Source organism: Mya arenaria, chromosome 5 (genome assembly GCF_026914265.1).
Source record: "Mya arenaria isolate MELC-2E11 chromosome 5, ASM2691426v1".
Classification (NCBI taxonomy): Eukaryota; Metazoa; Mollusca; class Bivalvia; order Myida; family Myidae; genus Mya; species Mya arenaria.
The window spans coordinates 66,895,187-66,918,160 of record NC_069126.1 but is presented as its reverse complement, the minus strand read 5'-3'; the positions used below and the strand labels follow the sequence as shown (position 1 = coordinate 66,918,160).

The 22,974-nt window shown below is 34.9% G+C and overlaps 2 protein-coding genes across 5 annotated transcripts; one reads left to right on the top strand and one right to left on the bottom strand.

Annotated features, from left to right (window-relative positions):
• The first annotated feature begins 1,181 nt into the window (after positions 1-1,181).
• Positions 1,182-8,232, top strand: LOC128234220 (uncharacterized). 4 transcript variants are annotated; one of them, XM_052948304.1, is made up of 7 exons: positions 1,182-1,261; positions 1,734-1,784; positions 3,116-3,211; positions 6,699-6,998; positions 7,365-7,483; positions 7,762-7,978; positions 8,107-8,232. In XM_052948304.1, exons 3-7 carry the CDS (start codon positions 3,145-3,147, stop codon positions 8,190-8,192), a joined length of 789 nt encoding a protein of 262 aa, XP_052804264.1. In that variant the 5' UTR covers positions 1,182-1,261; positions 1,734-1,784; positions 3,116-3,144; the 3' UTR covers positions 8,193-8,232. The 4 variants fall into 4 exon arrangements, with proteins under 4 accessions (XP_052804264.1, XP_052804263.1, XP_052804265.1 ...); XM_052948305.1 differs by lacking the exon at positions 1,734-1,784 and adding an exon at positions 2,742-2,915 and having other exon boundaries at positions 1,228-1,261; XM_052948303.1 differs by lacking the exon at positions 1,734-1,784 and having other exon boundaries at positions 1,187-1,261.
• Positions 8,233-13,683: 5,451 nt separating this feature from the next.
• LOC128234218 (uncharacterized) lies at positions 13,684-20,590 on the bottom strand. The gene is made up of 8 exons (XM_052948300.1): positions 20,463-20,590; positions 19,502-19,664; positions 19,016-19,205; positions 16,241-16,460; positions 15,382-15,498; positions 15,035-15,144; positions 14,026-14,114; positions 13,684-13,850 (listed from the first exon to the last, which is right to left on the bottom strand). The coding sequence occupies exons 1-8, from the start codon at positions 20,566-20,568 to the stop codon at positions 13,763-13,765; spliced, it is 1,083 nt and encodes a 360-aa protein (XP_052804260.1). The 5' UTR covers positions 20,569-20,590; the 3' UTR covers positions 13,684-13,762.
• Positions 20,591-22,974: the final 2,384 nt, after the last annotated feature.

Below are 22,974 nucleotides of genomic sequence, written 5' to 3'. Positions count from 1 at the left end.
CTGATATCACTGGCAGTTTAATAAGCAAAGAAGGTCTGTTTGGATAAAATTAAAACATATTTTATCGCTGGATGAGTTGGTCTATATATTGACAATAGAAATTCATAAAAAAAAAAAATGCATAAAAAAGATAATGATGACTGGTTCGAATCTGCCGCCCACCTGGGGGCCTGCACATATCACAGACTATCGGATCCCTCTAACGGATTGTATAAGTAAAGGAACAGCGCATTCTTATATAGACATCGTTGTTGTATTTTCTTCCCTACACAGGCGCTAACTCTATGTTAAAAATAAATCGTACAAAACAGCTTTATACCCTATTGCAAAAACGATACCAGGCTTGAAAGTGCCGTCCCGTTCACGGATTATATCTCAAATTAGTTCTATTGGTAAATATGGGGTTAACCACTTTGGCACAGTCAGTGAAAATTAAATAAAAAATGACTGGGGGTTAAATCACTTTGTGAGAGCTCAACCTCACACTGTCCTAACATTTATAAAGTGTTAAGATTATACGGGCATGAAAGAGGCCTTTATTAAACTTCCTCTTCAAATACACCCCATTCATGAAGGTTTGATTGATATCCTGGCTGATTTCTTCTTTTTCTTGTTGTCGTCCTTACGCGAAGAAATGTCGATATTGCAAAAACCCGCAACATGGCGGGGCAAAATGCTAAAAAGTGCCTTGTGATGTAGCTAAACTGCGCCAAACGGAGTGGCGAATTTTTTCGCATTTCAACCCCTCCACTTAGCGTGTTTTGGCATTTTCACCCTTCCGCACTCCGGAAGGCATGTGCAAAACGGTTTCAAAACAAATCATTATGCTGCATTATTTAGGCAAAATGCCAACATGCGCTAAATGGAAATAAAAATGGACAAAAATGCGTTTCATTATTATTTCCCTCTATCACCCCGCCACTTAGCGCATTTTCGTCTACGCCACAAGACGCATATTCGCAGTGCCGCTTGGCGCATTTTCGCACCCAAAGGGGCAAAATGTGGCGAAAAGGTATAAATCAGCCACCATAGATTGATACTTTTGTTCACAGACATCAGTGATAAGTGAGGCAAAGGCAACCCTGAAAGTACCGGCTAAATTGGCAGAAGTCGACTTTGAATATCTTCCCTTGAGGTGCACACACGCACCTTGAACTAGTTTCTATATTTAAACATAAGTGGTTTACCATTATCAGCCTACCCGATACTTTATCGATATCTGTTAGATGAAATGTCAAGGATGTTTTTGAAGTTAAAATATGTAAGTTTTATTCTAATCAGTTTCTTAGCATTTCATTTTAATTCTTAGTAGGTATAGTATCAATATAAGCAACATTGCCGTTAATATCAAGTTAGAATCAATATATTTAATCATTTTTGTCAATCATTTTTGACGCTTGTTTTGCTTTGAAATAGAAAGTAGGAAAAAACATAACCATTTTCAAAAACGAATGTATTGACTGTGTTGCATAACAGGGGAACGATTTTATATTAAACTAAAATATGGTAAATTAAATATAATTCTCACATTTGTATCTGTTCTAGAACTCCTGTTTCCGTTCGATATTTTTTTCTACACAATTTCAGACTTTCAGATAGATTTTAAGACGATACTTTAAATAAGATAAGATAAATAACATTTTCAGATTATGTAATATTTATTTCTAACAGAAATCGAGTTCACAAATTAGACAGATTAAATAACTAAGGCACGACCATAAATTCAATTTCAGACGCACTTACTCGAAAGAAGGAAGTTTAATTTTGTGAAATAGGAATGTTATGTAAGCATGCCTGCTATTGTCATTTCATCGTGTTCCCAAATGAATCAGTTAACAAATAACAATAACAAAGCAATATTGCACCGAAGATGAGATCATGTTGTACGGCTGTAACTATAGCAGACATATAATTCAAATAGTTAATTAATTGGTTCTGACCTTTGACCAATGTGCCGTTAAACTGGATCACAGGTACTTGTTTGGCTGTTGACCTTGTCCTAGTTGTTTCAAATATATCAATAAAGGCTCATTATCTACGTTTCTGAAGGATTGAAATATTAAACATTTTTGAAAATTCAATTATAAAACATTTTTTTTTAAATGTAGTAATCAAATAAAAACATTTTTGAAGTCGTCAGGTAGAAATCATTTCTGAAGTTATCAAATACAAAACGTTTCTGAAGTAGTCAAATAGAACTCTTTCCCAAGTAATGACAAAAATATATAGTATATGTACATCAATTAGAAAACATTTCTGAAGTTATCAAATATAAAATAACATAATACATATAAGTTAAAAAGATATCATTAAAAACAATTATATCAATATAAAAAGTACAAAGAAAGATAGATAACATTTCTCTTAAAATCCGTCGACATCAAGATTCGAAGTAAAATTCTTTAGATTTGCAATCATTGGTTATATCCATTTTGCAAGAAACATGCATGAAGATGTAATACAAACACAATTTATAAAACTCAAAAAACGAAATTTATCTGTATCTAAATATGTAGAATTACGTCTGCTTCTTTAAAACAAAACGTTAATTTTATCGACAAGTATCGCTGTTAGTTTGATAAAAACTAGCGTTCAAGCGACAGTATTCAACTTGTTGTTTGTTAATTTACTCTTGACTATTAAACATGAGCTAGCAAAATAAAAAAGTGCATGTAATGGTCTTTAAAATAGTATAATTTCACTGTCTCTGTTCTACCTGAAATGTCAATACTAAATTACAGGAACCGTCAAATTCATTTAAAAGCATTTCCGAAGACGTTCTCTCAGCCGGAAGAAATATTATCCTTCCCCGTCTGTCCGTCCATCCGTCTGACTGTCTGACCTTATGTCTTTCCATCCACCCTAGTTAACTTGAAACTTCTCAGGAGTGATTTGTACATCATCTACAAGTTTTGGTGAGATTATTATTTTAAGAGTGAATGGCCTTTTACATAATCGTTACATTCAGTTTTATTTTCCATAGTTATCACTGTGTCAAATTTATGTCAACGGTCCTTTTCCAACTCCGTATCCATATTACATTGACTATCGCCATGCTGGGGGGAAGTAAGGGGGAGACACACTTTTTTGTGACAAAACCATTTTCTATTTTCAGATGCACTTTGATGGAAAACACTTTTTAAAATGAACATCGTTGCTTGTACTACATTTATACTAGTGTTACTGTTGTTGACAGCGTCTTTCATAGGAGGTAACTTATTATAGTCGCATTAGAAATGCTTGATAACTTCACTCAATTCTTTGTCAAAGACGAATGTTAATTGTAAGACCATTTATGCGAACCTCATTACCATTACAAAACGAATCTCACCAAAATTATCATTATGATTTATTCAGGCAAACATGTTGGCTTTTTGCCATTAATTTATTTATGCTAAATGGCATGTATGTGGTAAACCTTTCTCGTAGTGTATTAAATTGTTTGCTTTGCATTCAGTTTAGATTCTGTTTAAGCGCAATTTAAGCAACACGATAGCCTATCTGACAATTTCTAATCGTGAAATGTTCACACCAAATATTACCGTTTCAGACTTGACTGTACTGGATTAGACTTAAGAAATTTAAAAACAGTTTATATATAGTCCTCGAACGACCGCCTGTTCGAACGACCGCGATTTACTGTACACGCAAGTTTGAGTGATATTATTGATTATAGGTAGTTTTAAATAAAGATAGCCATCTTGTATAGTTCTTTGTCATACGCAATTGTTGTCCCCAATGTCTACGTATATGGCCGTTTAATCGTACAAATAAAAGCTTTATTATTACGCCAGGGGGATACGGGTAAGGTTGAGTACTCCTAAGTTTGTTTCGTAATGAAATCATGTTTCACTAAAGTTTAAAAGTTGTTGCTCCAACACAAGTATGTAAATAATATATATATGAAAGCTGCACTCTCACAGATTGGCCGTTTTCACATCTTTTTTATTTCTTGTCTTGGAACGAGTCAATTTATGCGAAAATGCATGGAAACCAGTGATATAATATTGCTGAATTTTTTTTTTGAAAAAAACAATGTTTTATGCATTTTTCTTAAACCGTTAGTTACGCTTTAAGCCATAAAACATCAATTTTCGAAAGGATATATGAATATCTGCGATCTGATCTTTTTTCAGCAGTCTTGTATCACTTGTTTGCACGGTCAATCTGTCAGAGTGCAGCTTTTATAAGTGATCTGTGTGTGTTGTATTGTGACGTTGTGTGTCTCTCGTTCGAGTGTATGTTAGGCCTTGGACACTGTACTTCTCGACAGGGTCATCGTTATAATTGAATCTAATGGGTTTGTCCTGTAGTTTCCATTTTATTATTATTATAACAAATAACAATCATTCAAGGACATTTGCGGATCAGATAGCAATTAATTATTTAATTTTGATCATAATGATCGAGGTAGCAAGGGATATTCTTTAAGGATTGTAGATTGCGATAAGTTAACATGTAAGCTTTTTGGTAATGCAAACAGACAAACAGACAGACAATTTATTATCGACAAATTGAAAATCGTCAAGAACACACAAATTATAAGATATGAAATATGCCAATGTATATGTGCATAGTTAAAAACGACTATATAAAAAAGGCAAAACACAAAACATAACAAAACTTACAAAATTACAGTATATTACGGTATATCATATTTCTTAAACTCTGTATCTTGCATTTGATCTTTCTTTAAGAGCCTCCTAAACAAATAAGCATAGTTTTATCAGTTCCATCCTAGTTTTTAATTGTAACTATTGTGAATACTGATAAAAAGATTAGTTTTATATACCTTCTGTATGTAGTTTTTACAGATCGTTAAAATAAGGACTAAAATAGGTTTGTTTCCTGTTTAGGTTTCAATACGAAAAACAATTGTATTTTTATTTATATGCTGTATTTTTAAAATATGTTTTAACAATGGGTCTAATGCAGATACAATTGAAATTGAATTATGTTTCCTTTTATATTAATCACATATAAAAGTAGGTTTCTAGGAGGTATCTAGAATAGCACATCTTTTAATAAGTACGCATTTTTAAAGTATTTCAACTTCAACATCCTATACAGTAAAACTGTGGTCGTTCGAACAAGCGGTCGTTCGAGAACCGTTTGTATATCCAAAACTTTAGTCACTTTTTATTTAAGTAAGTTTTTGTTTTGATGTTTGATTTCAATAATTATTTTGTAAAATTGATGGTAAGGTTTTTATCACTCAGAACCGTGCAATCTTTTTAATTTATAAATATATATAAAAACATATTTCCTCCCTAATCTTATTTTAATCCTAGTTTTCATCGTTCATTATCACAGTACATGTTTAACAACTAAATCTCTGAGCCGTACATGTCCCATGTGGAAAATGTCAGGTTTTGACTGTGTTTGTTATTTCATCTGAGCCGTACATGTCCCATGTGAAAAATGTCAGTTTTTGACTGCTTTTGTTATTTCATCTGAGCCGTACATGTCCCATGTGGAAAATGTCAGGTTTTGACTGCGTTTGTTATTTCATCTGAGCCGTACATGTCCCATGTGGAAAATGTCAGGTTTTGAATGCGTTTGTTATTTCATCTGAGCCGTACATGTCCCATGTGGAAAATGTCAGTTTTTGACTGCTTTTGTTATTTCATCTGAGCCGTACATGTCCCATGTGGAAAATGTCAGTTTTTGACTGCGTTTGTTATTTCATCTGAGCCGTACATGTCCCATGTGGAAAATGTCAGGTTTTGACTGTGTTTGTTATTTCATCTGAGCCGTACATGTCCCATGTGAAAAATGTCAGTTTTTGACTGCGTTTGATATTTCATCTGAGCCGTAAATGTCCCATGTGGAAAATGTCAGGTTTTGACTGCGTTTGTTATTTCATCTGAGCCGTACATGTCCCATGTGGAAAATGTCAGTTTTTGACTGCGTTTGTTATTTCATCTGAGCCGTACATGTCCCATGTGGAAAATGTCAGTTTTTGACTGCGTTTGTTATTTCATCTGAGCCGTACATGTCCCATGTGGAAAATGTCAGTTTTTGACTGTGTTTGTTATTTCATCTGAGCCGTACATGTCCCATGTGAAAAATGTCAGTTTTTGACTGTGTTTGTAATTTCATCTGAGCCGTACATGTCCCATGTGGAAAATGTCAGTTTTTGACTGCGTTTGTTATTTCATTTGTCTTTAGGATCATTTAATATATCATAATTTTCAACCCGCTTACACCGTTGTTGGGCGGAGTTGACAGATGATTTAGTTTTTCATTTAATTGATATACGCAGTGCTACTGGGGGACAGCTTTTACAAAATGTACTTTAAGGGTTCTTTTGGATACAATCTGACAAAGACACAATATTGTAATCCCTGCCACATTCGAACTATCTGTAATTTCAAAGACACCATTTACGAATGAAACATTTGTAACGTGCGAGGTTAAACAAGGCCAACAGATCTCTTCAAAGAAAAGCATGCTGAAAAAACCCTGAAGGGGTTCGATGGTCTTTATATACAGTAAATTCTCATTCCACACAGAGCCTGGGCTTTGCTAACTTGCATATTACCAACCAAGTAAACATATATACGTATTATAAACGTACTTCCGTCTATAACGGAATGTTATACTATGAACGCACATCCGCCACCTACAGCTGACCGTTACACATTGAATTAAAACCTGGTATAGTTATATGTTTATGAACCTATTACTTATTCCAGGTGATGTCGCTATACATGCACTCTCAGAGACACCTCGCACGTCTCAGCCATATACATTAACATGTTCTACTACTGGGACAGATAATATATCTTGGCAAAAAGACGGTGATTTTCAGTCAGCTTGTTTAATACAGTCATCTGGCTGCTACCCAGCCACCACACCTCGTTACGATTTTACATCAGGCGCTGATTCTATGTCTTTTGATCTAACAATAACAAATGTTTCACTGGATTCCTGTGGAAACTTTATCTGCATTGATACGACTGCAAACGGTGATAGCGTGGAAGTAACTGTTATACGTGAGTAGCATGTTAGCATATTAGCATGTTATTGAGGAATGTTTTCTGTTTGTTCCACTTATATATATTTTTGTATTTTGGATGTCGTAAATGCTTCGTGCCGTCTCGCAGGATATTTCCAAAATAATACATTCAAATAATTTGGCACTTTTTAATTTACCAAGTCACTGCCACTGCTTATATATTAGTATATACACTATATTTGCCTACAATAGAAAGTACAGTCAAGGATCGAATTGACTGCAATAATAATAGAAATAACCATTTAAGGGACTTCGTTGAGGTATAAAAAAACTAAATAACAATGGTCTTAATATGTGTGTAACAGAGACGTAACATATCTAGAATTGTGTGTGCTTCTTGCAGATTTTGACAGGGACATTCTCCCACCCACCGAACCCGAGTCGGATTCAAGTGGAATTATATCTGTTATTACTGACTGTGTTTATCCTAATAATGTCAATATCCAGTGGAGTACAGTTAAAGTGTGTATGTTTTTGTTACCCACATAAACAATATTTCTTACATTATCAATAAATGAGAATTGTTAAAAGTATTTAGGGTTATATATGGCTACACTTGTTTGTGTATTTTAAACAAGACATTACGAACGGAAAACAAATGCATAGCCAAACACATTGTTTATGAACACTTTAAAGTCACAGTTTTTTTTTCTGTATTACACTTTTGACATGTTTGCGATCTGGTGTAACAAAACGAAACAGTCATCACTGTTGCTTTTGGTAACTTGTTTTTCTTACAGGACGGTAAAGATATTGGCGTTATTAAAGATTATACTCGCAACGAACATGAGTGTTCCATAGACTGCGCAGGGTCTCCTGCCGTTAGAATTCAAACTTCCGTTTTTCACAATGAAACAAAAGGGGAATCAATAACTGTTTCGTACAAATTAGTACTAATGCACCATGACGTTGATGAACCAATTACCTGGATTTCAAAGCAAATATACAATATTGAAGGTAAATATGGTAATCTTTCCTTTTTGAGTAAAACATGAAAAAGAAATGAATTGGATATTTGCCAATTGGTCTACGTCTCAAAGAGAGTATCATAACAAAGTAATCAAAAGACATATTTCTGGTTTCAGATACGAGTAGGACATCAGCAGTTTCGGATGACAAAGGCTCTACTTTGTGGTTCTTCGTTGCCGTTTTGGGGACTAAACTGATTTAAATGCACATGTATAAGTACAAATAAAAACATCTAAAGCAAATAATGGACTTGTAATAATAAGTTTTCGCACATCCATTTTCTCCTTATAATAAAATTGACAACAGTATAAAAAAATGAAATTTCAAGCTCTGGTTATCTGATTTTATTATATACATTGAGTCCAAAAGCCATTCCGCTCTCTCGACCTACGCTTTAATCAGTTAGCTTTTACCAGAGTGCTTCGATCATATTTTATTCATTTTTGTCTCGTCTATACGGTTCGGTAACTTGACTGCTATATCTATATAGATACGCGTTTGATTCATTGTGTAGAATTGTGTTTAGGGTGCAGTCACGTGACCGCAAAACCTGTAGTGAGTGCCTCCGATATCTGTTTGATACATTTTGTAAGGTGCAGTTACCTGACCGTTATACCTACAAAAAGTGCCTCCACATTACGCATTCCATTGCGTTCGATCCTATGTAGGGTACAGAGCCCTGCCCATTATACATGCTTAGTATGTATCTACTTTGATTGATTCATTGTGTATGCTTACATGTATGGTTTAGTAATAGTTGTAAAGGAAGTATATAAAAAGGAAGTTAAAACACTGACGCCTAATCTATAAAAGAGATAAGAAAAATCACATTGAAGAAGATGACCAGTGATAAATATGACTTCCCTTCCGTTAAACAATTATATCCAATACGCTACATCGTGTATTAGAACAGTTGCAGTATGTGAGTGTATCACAACAATGTTTGATGAAGGAAGGAAAACAATTCTGCATACTTATAGCAATTAGATTTAGATTAACCTGCAGTACCGAACCAAGGGGGGTTAAGGATTTGACTTAAGAGGAGGCTCAGTAACAGTTCGTTATGGTGTATTGTCACCATATTTACAGTAAAGTTTCACTGTTACATCTGGATGCGCTAACGCGAACAGCTGCAATACTTCAATGTAACTTACAGTGATGACCAACCCAGCGATCAAGGCACAAGGTGAAGGCCCAAATGACTCTGAACAAGAGACAAAAACACTACAAAAACATTAAAAAAAATCTACAACCAATCTAAAAAGCTTTATTAGTAATTGGTGGCATTTAAATTTTCTGAAGAGTAGAGTCCATGTAATGCAGATTCTCAATTTAAGTGAAATATCAATAACTTGCCTTTTCAAAGACATATTAAGTATAGAATTAGTTAATAAAATATATTTAATTATAAATTTCCTGCTTATAGCCTTGAAAGTTTTTAGGATGAACGATTGAATGATATTTAGCTAAGATGTCCATGTTCAAATCATGTATGGCCAAGATATCGTTAGATGGCTATATAAAAAATATCCGTCAACGTACAATTATTTGGACTAGCCAGTCGGTGGGCAATCGCTTTCAAAACAGTTGTTGAGCTACGTCAATCAATTTTAAGTGGAGACTTGGTACATATACCCACCATGAAGTGTTAGGTTATAATGCCTCACATACATGTATGCTATAGATCCAGGCAAATTCGTTCAAGGGGCCAGGTCCTTTAATTTGATTCACTTTATGGCTACAAGGAGATTATTGAGCGTTACCTGGCGTTCATGAATATCGAGGGGTTTTCTGCCAGTTTAAAAGATCCGACAATGAGTTTTAAGTTTTGAACACTTTACGGTGGCGGATTAATTCCAACTAAGGATAAAAAAAACTCGGGGGTTCAGGGTCATTTATTTTTATTAATACGTAGGCGATATTTGTATATTTTGCAATTTGGGCTTTGAGCCATGTGCCTCTAAAAAGGCTCATCGGTAATTGTATGTCTACGTGCGGTATCTCGATCATTTCTATTGCAATGCAGAAGTACCAAAACACTAGATGTAAAAATAATATGTATAGTAATACTCAAAAGGGTTCGGAATGAAGAAACGAAACATTTTATATTTCATGATAAAAAATATATAAGAGTTTTGTAACTGCGATCTCCTCACGGGGATACTATATTTTAGCTGGTGTTAGTTCATCTTTAATGACCTTTAATGCATTTATTATTAACTTGTTTACTCATATAAAATACTGATTTGAATAATTTGTTATTTGTAATGAACAATGAAACTATACATATTACCACAATAAAACTCAGATAGAATATTAAATAGCATAACGCTTTTTGGTAGTATTTCACCTGCGATAGCTTTATGTGGAATTTAATTCAATAAAAAAAACTATTCATATCGTCATTTTTTCCATTTTATTGAGCATGTTCACTTAATTTGTGGTATCGTAAACATAATAACTAAAAGCTACGATTTAGAAAACATGTGTGATGTGAGTTTCTTCTTTCAAACTGCTAAACGTAAAATTCTTCCAATTACGATTTTTTCACCTTGCGATTGTGGTGCAAAAAACTGGTTTATAAATGATGCATCGGGATCGATTTTTCAGAAAGTTATTTTAATTAAAGTTAACAATTTATCAAATGTTCAATATCCTCACTTACATTGTTATGGCATTGTGAAAGAGTCGGAGCGCATTCCGGTATCGTCGATACGTAAAAGGCTTGTCGTCCCTCAAGCTATTGTAGTCACGGTGTCGTGTATTTCTCTCTTTTATGAGCTGTTCGACAAGTTTAACAATGGTTCCCGTCAAGCTTGGTAACTCGAAACCAACGTTAATTGTTTTACTGAAATTCGTTTTCAATTATGTTTTTGTTAATGAATAATAAAGTAACAAGATTTAATGGGAAGTATTAAAACGGATAGAAACCCAATTATTTAAGTTGAAAATGCATGGATAAGTATTAAAAGGAAAAAATCGCACATATATGTTGGAATACAGATACTGTAGAAGTTGTTTAATGAAAGGCTTACGCTTGGTAATCACTTGTTTCACCGCCATGAAAGGATGATTCCAACAGACTTGGATAGCATAGCACGTATAACTTATACATGCTTGAGCTATTAAAATAAACTTAACACATTTTTGCAATTGCACAAAGCTTTAAACCGTGAATTATGGACAGTATATCGGATATGATAGATAGGTTTAATCGCTTTAAACAAAACAGAGGCTACACATCCGAGTTGAATATAAACAGGCAAAATGGCCAACATCCCAATAACGAAATCAAAATCGGAAACGAAAGGTTCAGTCGAGAATGGACAAATGTAGACAGTGTAGGTTCGCGTGTTTTTCATGAGCCAAGAAGATCTCTTCACCAGAAACGAAAGCACTTATCTGACCAAACAATAGACGATACGAACGCTGATGCCATAACCCCGGCAGTCAGTAGCGTTTTGACTCCGAAGAAGTCTGATTTAGTCATTCCTGGGATTTCACGCGAAGCCACATTCTTTCGTTCGAGTCCAACTGATCAACCTTCAGAACGTGGTCGTAAACGACGGAGAGGTAAAAGGACGCGGGGAAAGCATAGTGTCAGTCCTTCGACAAAACCACTGTCTGTGAAAAATGCTACAGAGACAGTTTTACAATCTCCGCTACTTTATCATGGTAACTCACGTGTAACACAGTCTGTTGCGAACAACAAAATTCCTCGGCGTGTAGGGCAGCCAAGTCCAAGTTATTCGGTAAAGGGTGAAAAGAGTCGAACAAACATTGATGTAAATGCTAATGCCGGTTTTGTGCCATATAAACGACCTACCATCCATTTCTGATGTTAAATGTTAAGTGTAACAGTGCATTTACCTGTATGTTTTTAAGAACAATTTGTAATTCTATTTTTCGTGTGTTTATTGTTGTTTTAAAAGGTTCACAGTTTGGACATGGTGATGAAAAGTGGCGGGTGTCCACAAACGGGCAGGTTTGGGTCTATTTATGTACAAATACCACAAACAGGCGGATTTACTTTAGAATCCAACAAAGGGGCAGGGATTTTAGTATACATGTAAGAATTTACTGTCATTTTTACCATTTCTGTTTCTATCTCCAATCGACAAGTTAAATGTTTATTACTGCTAATTATGAACATACAGATATTTATTTATGTTGGCTGCCGCCCTAACACTTCTGCTTTTAGATTTATAGTGTTCATGATTGCATGTCAAAACAGTTGCAAGTGTTACATAACAATACTAACATTATATGTGAAATGTTGCTATGAAAGCTTAAAAATAATAAATTGAATGAGTACAGGATACCAAAGGACTCCACAACGTAGCAATTATATAAGTTGCAATGATGACGCCATTGACGTAACATACCGCTCCCTGTGCAGGTATCTTAGCGTTGTTTCGGAATGAAATAATATTTAATCTATTTTTAAATCCTGCCCGTTTGTGATAAAATGTCTAAAATAAGCTGTTTGTCCATTTGTAGAATTAACATGAAATTGTGTATTTGTTCAATAAAACTTTTGTCAAAATCCCTTTAAAAAAAACTTTGTTGCAGTTTCACAACTTTCGCTACGGCCTGCTGGTATTTAATAACTCTCCCCATGTTAATGGTACGCCACATGTCCTCTGCCACCATCTTAAGTTGTTAGCAAGTGTCTTCTGATGCTATTACAAGCAATCGGCACTTTTAATAGTTTTGTTTTCGGCGTAACTAGTGGTCATCGATGGACTTTTCCACGTGAACAACGTTTGGGTGTTGGCATGTTCATGTACATTGACAAATCGGTGGCCAAATATTTAAATTATGTTTATGAAATATATCATTCAATCCGGAAGGGAAGTAATATTTTTAAACAAATCAGTAAATGACTCAAAATTGTGACAGTTACTTATCACGTGAATATATCATATTTCCCGTAATGCGCCAATGTATTTATCGCAAAAAAAACATTTCCATTTATTGATAACATAGTTTTGTGCGACACAGTAAGGCCTATTCTCCTTTATTGCATATGGTCAGGTCTAGTATTACATGGAACGTCGCGCGATTCGTCACAGAAGGATACTCACACGGAAGGGACGAAAAAGACATACTGGTCATGCAATGACATGTAAATTGCATACGCACTAGTTATACGAACCCGTGCGTAAGTTTGATCACCCAATCAGCTGAAAGAAATAATAATTTAACTTGTCGGTTTGTTGTGGGGTTATTTCAAATAAAAGGTCGAGGTAATATAATAAACCCTTGGTGTCGTCGTCATCGTCTTCTGCAAGTTCGTTATTCCAAAACCGTTCAAGATATTCACATGGAACACATACTACCATTAACAGAACGCACTTGCCTATCAAGGCCAAAACAGACGAGCGTTGGCATCTGTTCGGTGAGCATTTGTTTATATTTACCTATTCAAAATGAACGCAATTTATGCCAGTACTCTGTTATTAAGAATTAATTATCAAATGAATTAAATAAATCGTTGCAAGTAACAATAAAACTATATAAGCGAAATGTGGTTCACAATACGATGACATTGCCAAATTCACAGTCTATTTAATTAAGCATAGCTCTACTAAAGGTGAGGCGGACAATATTGGCCATTTTTTTCTATTAATTTGTTGTTGTTTTTTGCAAGTAACAAAGCAGCGTGTATTTTATTCTAAATTTTACTCGATCCTTAAGTTGTAATATATACAATTCAAACAAATAACAACAGGGTCAAGCAGTGGTGATCCATTTATTAAAGATGTCCGCCTATGTCCACATCTGCCAGACCTCTGCAGCGACTAGGCGTGCGGTCCCCATAACGTCCATCATACGGTATGCTTCACTTGAGCGAAATCTGAAAAGAGTGTCATATGTGTTCACTACTTGCTAAAAACATTAATAAAAATGTGGAAATAAAACTTCAAACACGACCTAGGGTTCAAAGAAAAAATAGAATTAATAAAATGTTCCCATCTTGATCGTTAAAGGTGTGGAAAAAATAGAAGCTACATGCATGAAGGCACTCTTACCTGACATAATGACCGCCAATATTGACCGTAATGTAGAATGTATTTATCTCCATGGTCGAAGGATCAAGGTCACTGGTGTCAATTTCAACCTGATAGCATTCGATATTAAAATTAGTTTCAAACATATCAGTCAGGGAAAAACTTTTAAACACAAAAATAATACAACAGGAACTACAGGGGCATGCTAAGTAGGCAGACATTTAATGTATACACTGTTTAGAGACACAAGGTAATTGCCAGATTTTGTGTCTTCAATGTCACACTTTAGAACAACTTCGAGGGGTGAATGCGAAAAGGTTCTAAGTGGCATTAAATAAAGGCAAAGATAGAGCCTTTTCGCTTTCATCCCTCGACTTGTAAAGAAAGAACTTGTCTATGAGCAGACGAAGACGTTAGAAGCAGGAACCACAACATTAACACTCATATATCAGGTTGACTATTAATCATTAGTTATATACTAACTTGAAACGATTAAAAAACACTAGCCAAATTGTCACACCCTAGCTACCATGATACGCGACTTGGTGTTTTTCCATTTCCACAATTTGATTTGCGCAATGAAATTTGCACAATGTAAGTAAACGTAATTATAACGGTCATGAGTCTCGTGCCTGCTTTTCAGATGTCGTAGTACATGAACACAGAAAACAAGATTCAACCCTATGATTTGCACGCTATGTTTCCAAATTCGTGAAAACCGCAAACGGGATTATTACATAAGTGTTTCCCGGTGAATTGGCCAGAGTAGAGACGTTGATATTAAACAGTGAAGTTGTTTAACTCATCAATGGAAAGATAGCGAGAAAAGTGTAAATATCTCAGCATGTAAAACAAAGGACCTTATTTCTGTAAAAAAAATAGTGTAAAGTTTTTATAATCGCGCATCTGCACTTTAAATTTACTGGGGGTAAAAATCGTATGAGTTGTTGAAGGAATTATATAACACCGAATCTCCTAAAGGAAAATGTTGAATGCAATGGAGATAACCCAACACCTAAATGGAGCTAACCTTTGTCAGTATAGGCATTGCGGTATCCAAAGTGGCGTTGTACACGGTGGTGGTTTTGACGATGCTGCGATGTACGGTCTTGTTCAAAGATACGACAAATGCACCACACACTGAAATGAATTCCAGACATGAAACGTCGTCATGAATGGTCGTTGCAGATTTCCAAATACACCTCACGACAAGTAGTGTTTCTTTCATGTATATTATGGTCATGATTATTAAGAGAAGGGGGGGGGGAGAAGGGGGAAGAAGATCGAGGAAGAGAAAGGGTAGAAGAGGAAGAGCACTAGGAGAAGAAACCTTTATGAACACCACCACTTTATTTATGTTGTTATTAAAGCATTTACCGTCTGTTATAACTCTGTCATTGTCATCTGTCATAAGTTGAAGGCAGACGTCGTCACATCGCTCCATGCAATCATGAGAACTGACGTCATACATTCGACGCCGGCGTCCAAACAAACCTTAAGAAAGGAATGATATAAGTTAAAAATAAACTTTATAATTCCACGCAATTTAGGAACGGTGTAGTTGCAAAATAGTTGCAATGGCAGTTGTTTTCATTTGTTAAGTACTCGTTTACATTTATCTACTGTAAATAACAAAAAAACGCATTTGCCAAAAATGTTTTTAAATGAAAACATTACTTTAAATTGAAAAAAAAGCATGCTTTACATGATTTGATATTCCTTACGTACCCATAATTAGTTGTCATATTTTTATTAAATGCTTTGATGTGATGTATAGATATATATTTTATAGTTAAATAAAAATTATGTTTGAAATAGTGCAATATATAGCAATTTGATATGTTTCGCTGTTTTGAATTTTCAGCCCGCTCTCACGTCCAAATGAAACGTCAGCGCGCACAGGGCTGGGACGAAATTTCAATAATTTCATTCCCAAATGAAGTAAAGTTCGCATACATTTTGCGCGTTTTTCGGAAAACTACAATTAACTTTGGTTATCATTTTTATATCATTTTAAGGCATTTATTAAATACAAAAAAATGTTTAACTATAAGATCGCGATATATTTTGCCTTGTGTACCCGAAAAGTATATATTTCACTCTTGACTACGCCACTTCTGAAACATGACTTTTGTTGCTCAATCGGTGAAATAAATATGTTGTAATCTAACACTAAAACAAATAATTATCCTTTATATTTGAGTTCATCTGAACCTCCCAAACTTTTAATCCATACTTGTTATTTTATCGATAGCTGATTGACCCGCATTTTTTATTCCATTCCCCACGGTGTTGCCAAAATCAGTGATGCCACCTAGCGCCTGGTTACCAAGATCCTTCAGCCCATCAAGCGCATGATTGCCGGCATCCGTCAGTCCATCCAGTGCCAGCTGACCGCCTTGTTGAAGCACATCCGGTAACTTCTGGAAGTCCTTTATCACCTCGTTCGTTACACTCTATGAAAAGAAAGCTTTTTGGTAAAATTAAAGTATCAATTTAACAATATGCTATTGGCAATACGTTAATGAATAATTATTTTTATATAGAGGAGAGGCATGTAAATGTTAACTTTGTTATTGATAAATATCTTAAATTACAGAAATTGCCTTATTATATTCCCAGCATAATGGTTTGCGATATGTTTACGATTTAAGACACTACTTCCCTGTGGATGTTTGCACCGCACAACCAAAATAATCAGTAATTGGAGCGCACATTTAAATAATATATATGTTCAATTGTTCGTTTACACGGGCACGTATGTGAATATGAAAGGTTGTACAGCTGTGTATATAGGAGATATAATATGTACGATATAAAGTATTACCATCACACTCCATGTTGCTATGGCTATGATTTCAATAAGCCTCTACAACGTTTGTGTAAGTATTGATGCTACAACGTTTGTGTAAGTATTGATGCTACAACGTTTGTGTAAGTATTGATGCTACAACGTTTGTGTAAGTATTGATGTTACAACGTTTATATAAGTACTGGTACTACAACGTTTGTGTAAGTATTGGTGCTACAACGTTTGTGTAAGTACTGATGCTACAACGTTTGTGTAAGTATTGATGCTACAACGTTTATGCAAGTACTGATACTACAACGTTTGTGTAAGTATTGATGTTACAACGTTTGTGTTAGTATTGATGCTACAACGTTTGTGTAAGTATTGGTGCTACAACGTTTATGTAAGTACTGATGCTACAACGTTTGTGTAAGTATTGGTGCTACAACGTTTGTGTAAGTACTGATGCTACAACGTTTGTGTAAGTATTGATGCTACAACGTTTGTGTAAGTATTGGTGCTACAACGTTTGTGTAAGTATTGATGTTACAACGTTTGTGTAAGTATTGATGCTACAACGTTTATGTAAGTACTGATACTACAACGTTTGTGTAAGTATTGGTGCTACAACGTTTGTCTAAGTATTGGTGCTATAACGTTTGTCTAAGTATTGATGCTACAACGTTTGTGTAAGTATTGATGCTACAACGTTTGTGTAAGTACTGATACTACAACGTTTGTGTAAGTATTGATGCTACAACGTTTGTGTAAGTACTGATACTACAACGTTTGTGTAAGTATTGGTGCTACAACGTTTGTGTAAGTATTGGTGCTACAACGTTTGTGTAAGTATTGATGCTACAACGTTTGTGTAAGTATTGGTGCTACAACGTTTGTGTAAGTATTGATGTTACAACGTTTGTGTAAGTATTGGTGCTACAACGTTTGTGTAAGTATTGATGTTACAACGTTTGTGTAAGTATTGATGCTACAACGTTTGTGTAAGTATTGATGTTACAACGTTTGTGTAAGTATTGATGCTACAACGTTTGTGTAAGTATTGATGCTACAACGTTTGTGTAAGTATTGATGCTACAACGTTTGTGTAAGTATTGATGTTACAACGTTTGTGTAAGTATTGATGTTACAACGTTTGTGTAAGTATTGATGCTACAACGTTTGTGTAAGTATTGGTGTTACAACGTTTGTGTAAGTATTGATGCTACAACGTTTGTGTAAGTATTGGTGTTACAACGTTTGTGTAAGTATTGATGCTACAACGTTTGTGTAAGTATTGGTGCTACAACGTTTGTGTAAGTATTGATGCTACAACGTTTGTGTAAGTATTGGTGCTACAACGTTTGTGTAAGTATTGATGTTACAACGTTTGTGTAAGTATTGGTGCTACAACGTTTGTGTAAGTATTGATGTTACAACGTTTGTGTAAGTATTGATGCTACAACGTTTGTGTAAGTATTGATGCTACAACGTTTGTGTAAGTATTGATGCTACAACGTTTGTGTAAGTATTGATGCTACAACGTTTGTGTAAGTATTGATGTTACAACGTTTGTGTAAGTATTGATGTTACAACGTTTGTGTAAGTATTGATGCTACAACGTTTGTGTAAGTATTGGTGTTACAACGTTTGTGTAAGTATTGATGCTACAACGTTTGTGTAAGTATTGGTGTTACAACGTTTGTGTAAGTATTGATGCTACAACGTTTGTGTAAGTATTGGTGCTACAACGTTTGTGTAAGTATTGGTGCTACAACGTTTGTGTAAGTATTGGTGCTACAACGTTTGTGTAAGTATTGATGTTACAACGTTTGTGTAAGTATTGGTGCTACAACGTTTGTGTAAGTATTGATGCTACAACGTTTGTGTAAGTATTGATGCTACAACGTTTGTGTAAGTATTGATGCTACAACGTTTGTGTAAGTATTGATGCTACAACGTTTGTGTAAGTATTGATGCTACAACGTTTGTGTAAGTATTGATGCTACAACGTTTGTGTAAGTATTGATGCTACAACGTTTGTGTAAGTATTGATGCTACAACGTTTGTGTAAGTATTGATGCTACAACGTTTGTGTCAGTATTGATGTTACAACGTTTGTGTAAGTATTGGTGCTACAACGTTTGTGTTAGTATTGATGTTAGTCACATGCAGCAAGATCAATGCAAATTAATGCTAATTGAATGTCATAACAATGATCACCTGAAATCCGGCCCCGAAGCTTTTTCCGGCCTCTGAGGCTATGCCCTCCACAGATTGCAGGAAGGTGAAGCTTCTGGTTCCGAGCAGGACGACCGCCTCCGACATACCGGCACCGAGTTCTTCCAGGGGCCCCTTTAGGGAGGACAGGGGATCGAACGCGCTCACGTAGCCGTCGAAGTTTGGTTGATCCCTTAAATAAATAATAGGTTTTATCAATGAAAACAGACGCGAAAGAGACCGACCTGTATTTCATTGTATATAAAGAAATAAACACAAGATTTATCATTTTTACATTTATACAATAAAATTGAAGTTCGTCATCATTGGCTACATAATAAAACATTATATTCAAAACACCCATTTTAACCAGATGCTATTGTGTGTATAAGTAGTTAATTTGCATGGGCTGTGATGAGTGTCATGCATATAATTATTTAAATTGCATATTTTTTTTATATTTAATGACGAATATGCAAAGTTACTGACGTGCATCTTATCTGTGTGCAGTTTCTGCAGGCGTCCACACGGGTCTGGATCTTGGCGTTGCACGTGGTCATCTGCTTTTGAAGAAACTGCGCTTGCGCAATCGTCACGTTCCATTGATGCGCAACTTCCGCCAACATGGACTCGCGGAACGCGGCTAGGAATGCTGTTGTATGTTTCCGATAAAATGGGTTATTAGATTTGGATATGTAATAGTTAGATGACATAAAGTGAATTCTTAATGATTAAGAATGGGCGGAGTAAGCGTAGCGTAACTGACTTAGAATACAACCATATTGGTTGATAAATTGCCAACGCAAAATCTGACGCAATGATTGTGTATCGGGTGATTGGCAGTAGGCAGACCTTTAAAAATTCCTAATGATTGAGTCTTCTACTTAATGGTTGCCTGTCTGCAATATGATTGGCTGAAAATGTAGATTGTATTATAAGTCGCTTTAGTCGGCGGGCGTTTTGAGAACTCACCAATCTGTACTTGGGAATTTTAAAATAATTTGATCAAATGTTCAACTAGACATATGTAAAAGGTCAAGGTCACTCTTAAGACTCATTGGTCAAAAGCCTTTGTAAATTATATTGTCCGGGCTGTAATTTGGCCAAATAACTTGCCACAAATGTTCATCTGTATGATTATTCATCACTTGTTCCATTTTCAAAAACTTTTTTATTGCCCATATTGAAAACCTGGTCTCGTTGCGTTGCTGTGTGTCTAGTTGTTGTTTTAATTGAGTATTTCTTAACCAAATGGAGTTGTAAAGAATAGCATTTCATTGTAACATTTTTACAGTGTATGGTGTTTGGCAAAATGGAAATGTCCCCTTAAAGCTGATGGACAAAAGACTTATATAACAAATACGACATGATGCATTAGACGAACGTATCGAAGGGTTTTTCTCTACCTTTACGGAAATTTATATACCAATTACATACAACAATAACTTACATTTAAACGAGAAATCATCTAGAGGCCGCAGTTCACGTTTCAAAGTATGGCACGTAGGAGCAAATAGAACAGCGTATATAACACCGAACAAAACCACGGACTTCATTTTAACTGCTTCATATGTCACAATCCATGTCCATATAGAAACTGCTGATAAGATCACGTCTAGTTTTCAGCACGGTCCATGAGAAAAGGAAATGACCGCAGTTAGTCTTGGCATGCTGTCTCTAAGTAATTCCTGTTTTATTTTTATGTTTGAATAAATTGGATGGCAGTTTCTTTCTGCGGCATTCCGGGCCAATTTATTTCGGTAAAATGCGTACTATATAGAGCCTTCCTATTACTAATGTTTACTCTACATGTACAATTATTTGGTAAATACGTAACCCTTTTACAAGCTTAGTGTTTGAACTTATATGTTTATCCAATGAGATGGCAATATTTTCTGCTACATTAAAAGTCCATGTATATACTTTGATAATGCATACTAAAATCCTTAACCATTACTTAATTTTAGGCTACTTGGCGTGTTCCTGCAGTTTCCATTGCTGTATTAAAAATATTTTCTGAACTAAAGTGACATGATTTGGAGGAATAATCTTAAATACTAACAGAAAGTGTATTACTGTTATTAAGTCTCTGATAAGAATAAGAATTTGCGTAACGAAACAGTGTTGAAAGACACTGTGGTTGGTCTTCACTTGAGTTGAACCATGGTTGCTTAGTACATAAAATGGTTACGGTAAATATATTTTACAAAATACGTGTACATACTGTTAGGGAGCACATGTAAACAGCATCGGACAGATATTCAATACAGTTAAACCAATGTCTGACAAACAAAACGTGTTCTTTGGGTTAAAAATAGTGTTCTGTCAGATATTTCCATTTATTCATGTGAGTATATATATATATATATATATATATATATATATATATATATATATATATATATATATATATATATATATATATGGCAAAATATGATCATTGAATTGAATATTCTGTCGTTTAACCTAATCTTTAAAAAGGTCTAGTACCTCAATATATATGCAGTTAGCCAATCGAGGGGTGAATGCGAAAAGGTTCTAAGTGACATTAAATAAAGAAGCGGATAGAACCTTTTCGCTTTCACCCCTCGCAATGACACTAAGAATACAGATCAAATTGCATTTTTTATTGTCGAGTCTTCGAATAAAACATTTTCTTGCTTTTATAACGCCAAGGTCATTGCAAGTATTATCTGTGGTCCTTAATGCTCGTACAACGTCAACACCATTGCAATTAAACATCTGTGGTCCCCTGTGCTTGTCTAACGCCAATGTCATTGCTAATAAACATCTGTGAACCTCTATTATTGCATAACGCCAATAGAATTGCAATTAAACATATGTGTTCATATATGCTCGTACAACGTCAATAACATTGCTATTAAACATCTGTGAACCTCTATGCTTGCATAACGCCAATATAATTGCAATTAAATATACGTGGTCATATATGCTCGTACAACGTCAAAGCCATTGAAATTAAACACATGAGGTCTCCTATGCTTGTAAAACGCAGTGGTCATTGCAATAAAACATCTGTGGTCCTATATGCTTCCAAAATGCCATTACAATTAAACATGTGTGCTCCCTTATGCTTGTATAACGCCAAAGTCATTGCTTTTCGACAGTTGTTGTTCCTTATATTTGTATACACCAATTAACTAGTTGGCATCTATATATTTGTAAACGCCCTGGTCAGTGCAATAACCTTGCTGTGGTCATATATACTTCTAAACGTCGAGGTCATTGTTATCCATACTGTTTTTAACGGCCATGACATTCCAATTAACTATTTGTTGTCCTTTTTGTTTATAAAAGCCCGTGTCATTACAATTAACTATTTGTTGTCCTTTTTGTTTATAAAAGACCGTGTCATTACAATTAACTATTTGTTGTCCTTTTTGTTTATAAAAGCCCGTGTCATTACAATTAACTATTTGTTGTCCTTTTTGTTTATAAAAGCCCGTGTCATTACAATTAACTATTTGTGATCCATTATGCTTGCAAAGTATTATATGTGAATAGAACTGTTTGTAAACGCCAATGCTATTGCAATTGAAATATATCTGATTCTTTATAATTGTAAACGTCATGGTTATAGCAATTTAACATGTGTCGTCCCTTATTTGTGTAAACTGCATCGCCAATGCATTAATGTTTTCGTGGTACCTCAGTTTTGTAAACACCTAGGTCATTGCAATTACACTTATATTGTCCTTTAAGTTTATCAACACCTAGGTCATTACAATTACACTTATATTGTCCTTTAAGTTTATCAACACCTAGGTCATTACAATTACACTTATATTGTCCTTTAAGTGTATAAACACCTAGGTCATTACAATTACACTTATATTGTCCTTTAAGTGTATAAACACCTAGGTCATTGCAATTACACTTATATTGTCCTTTAAGTGTATAAACACCTAGGTCATTGCAATTACACTTATATTGTCCTTTAA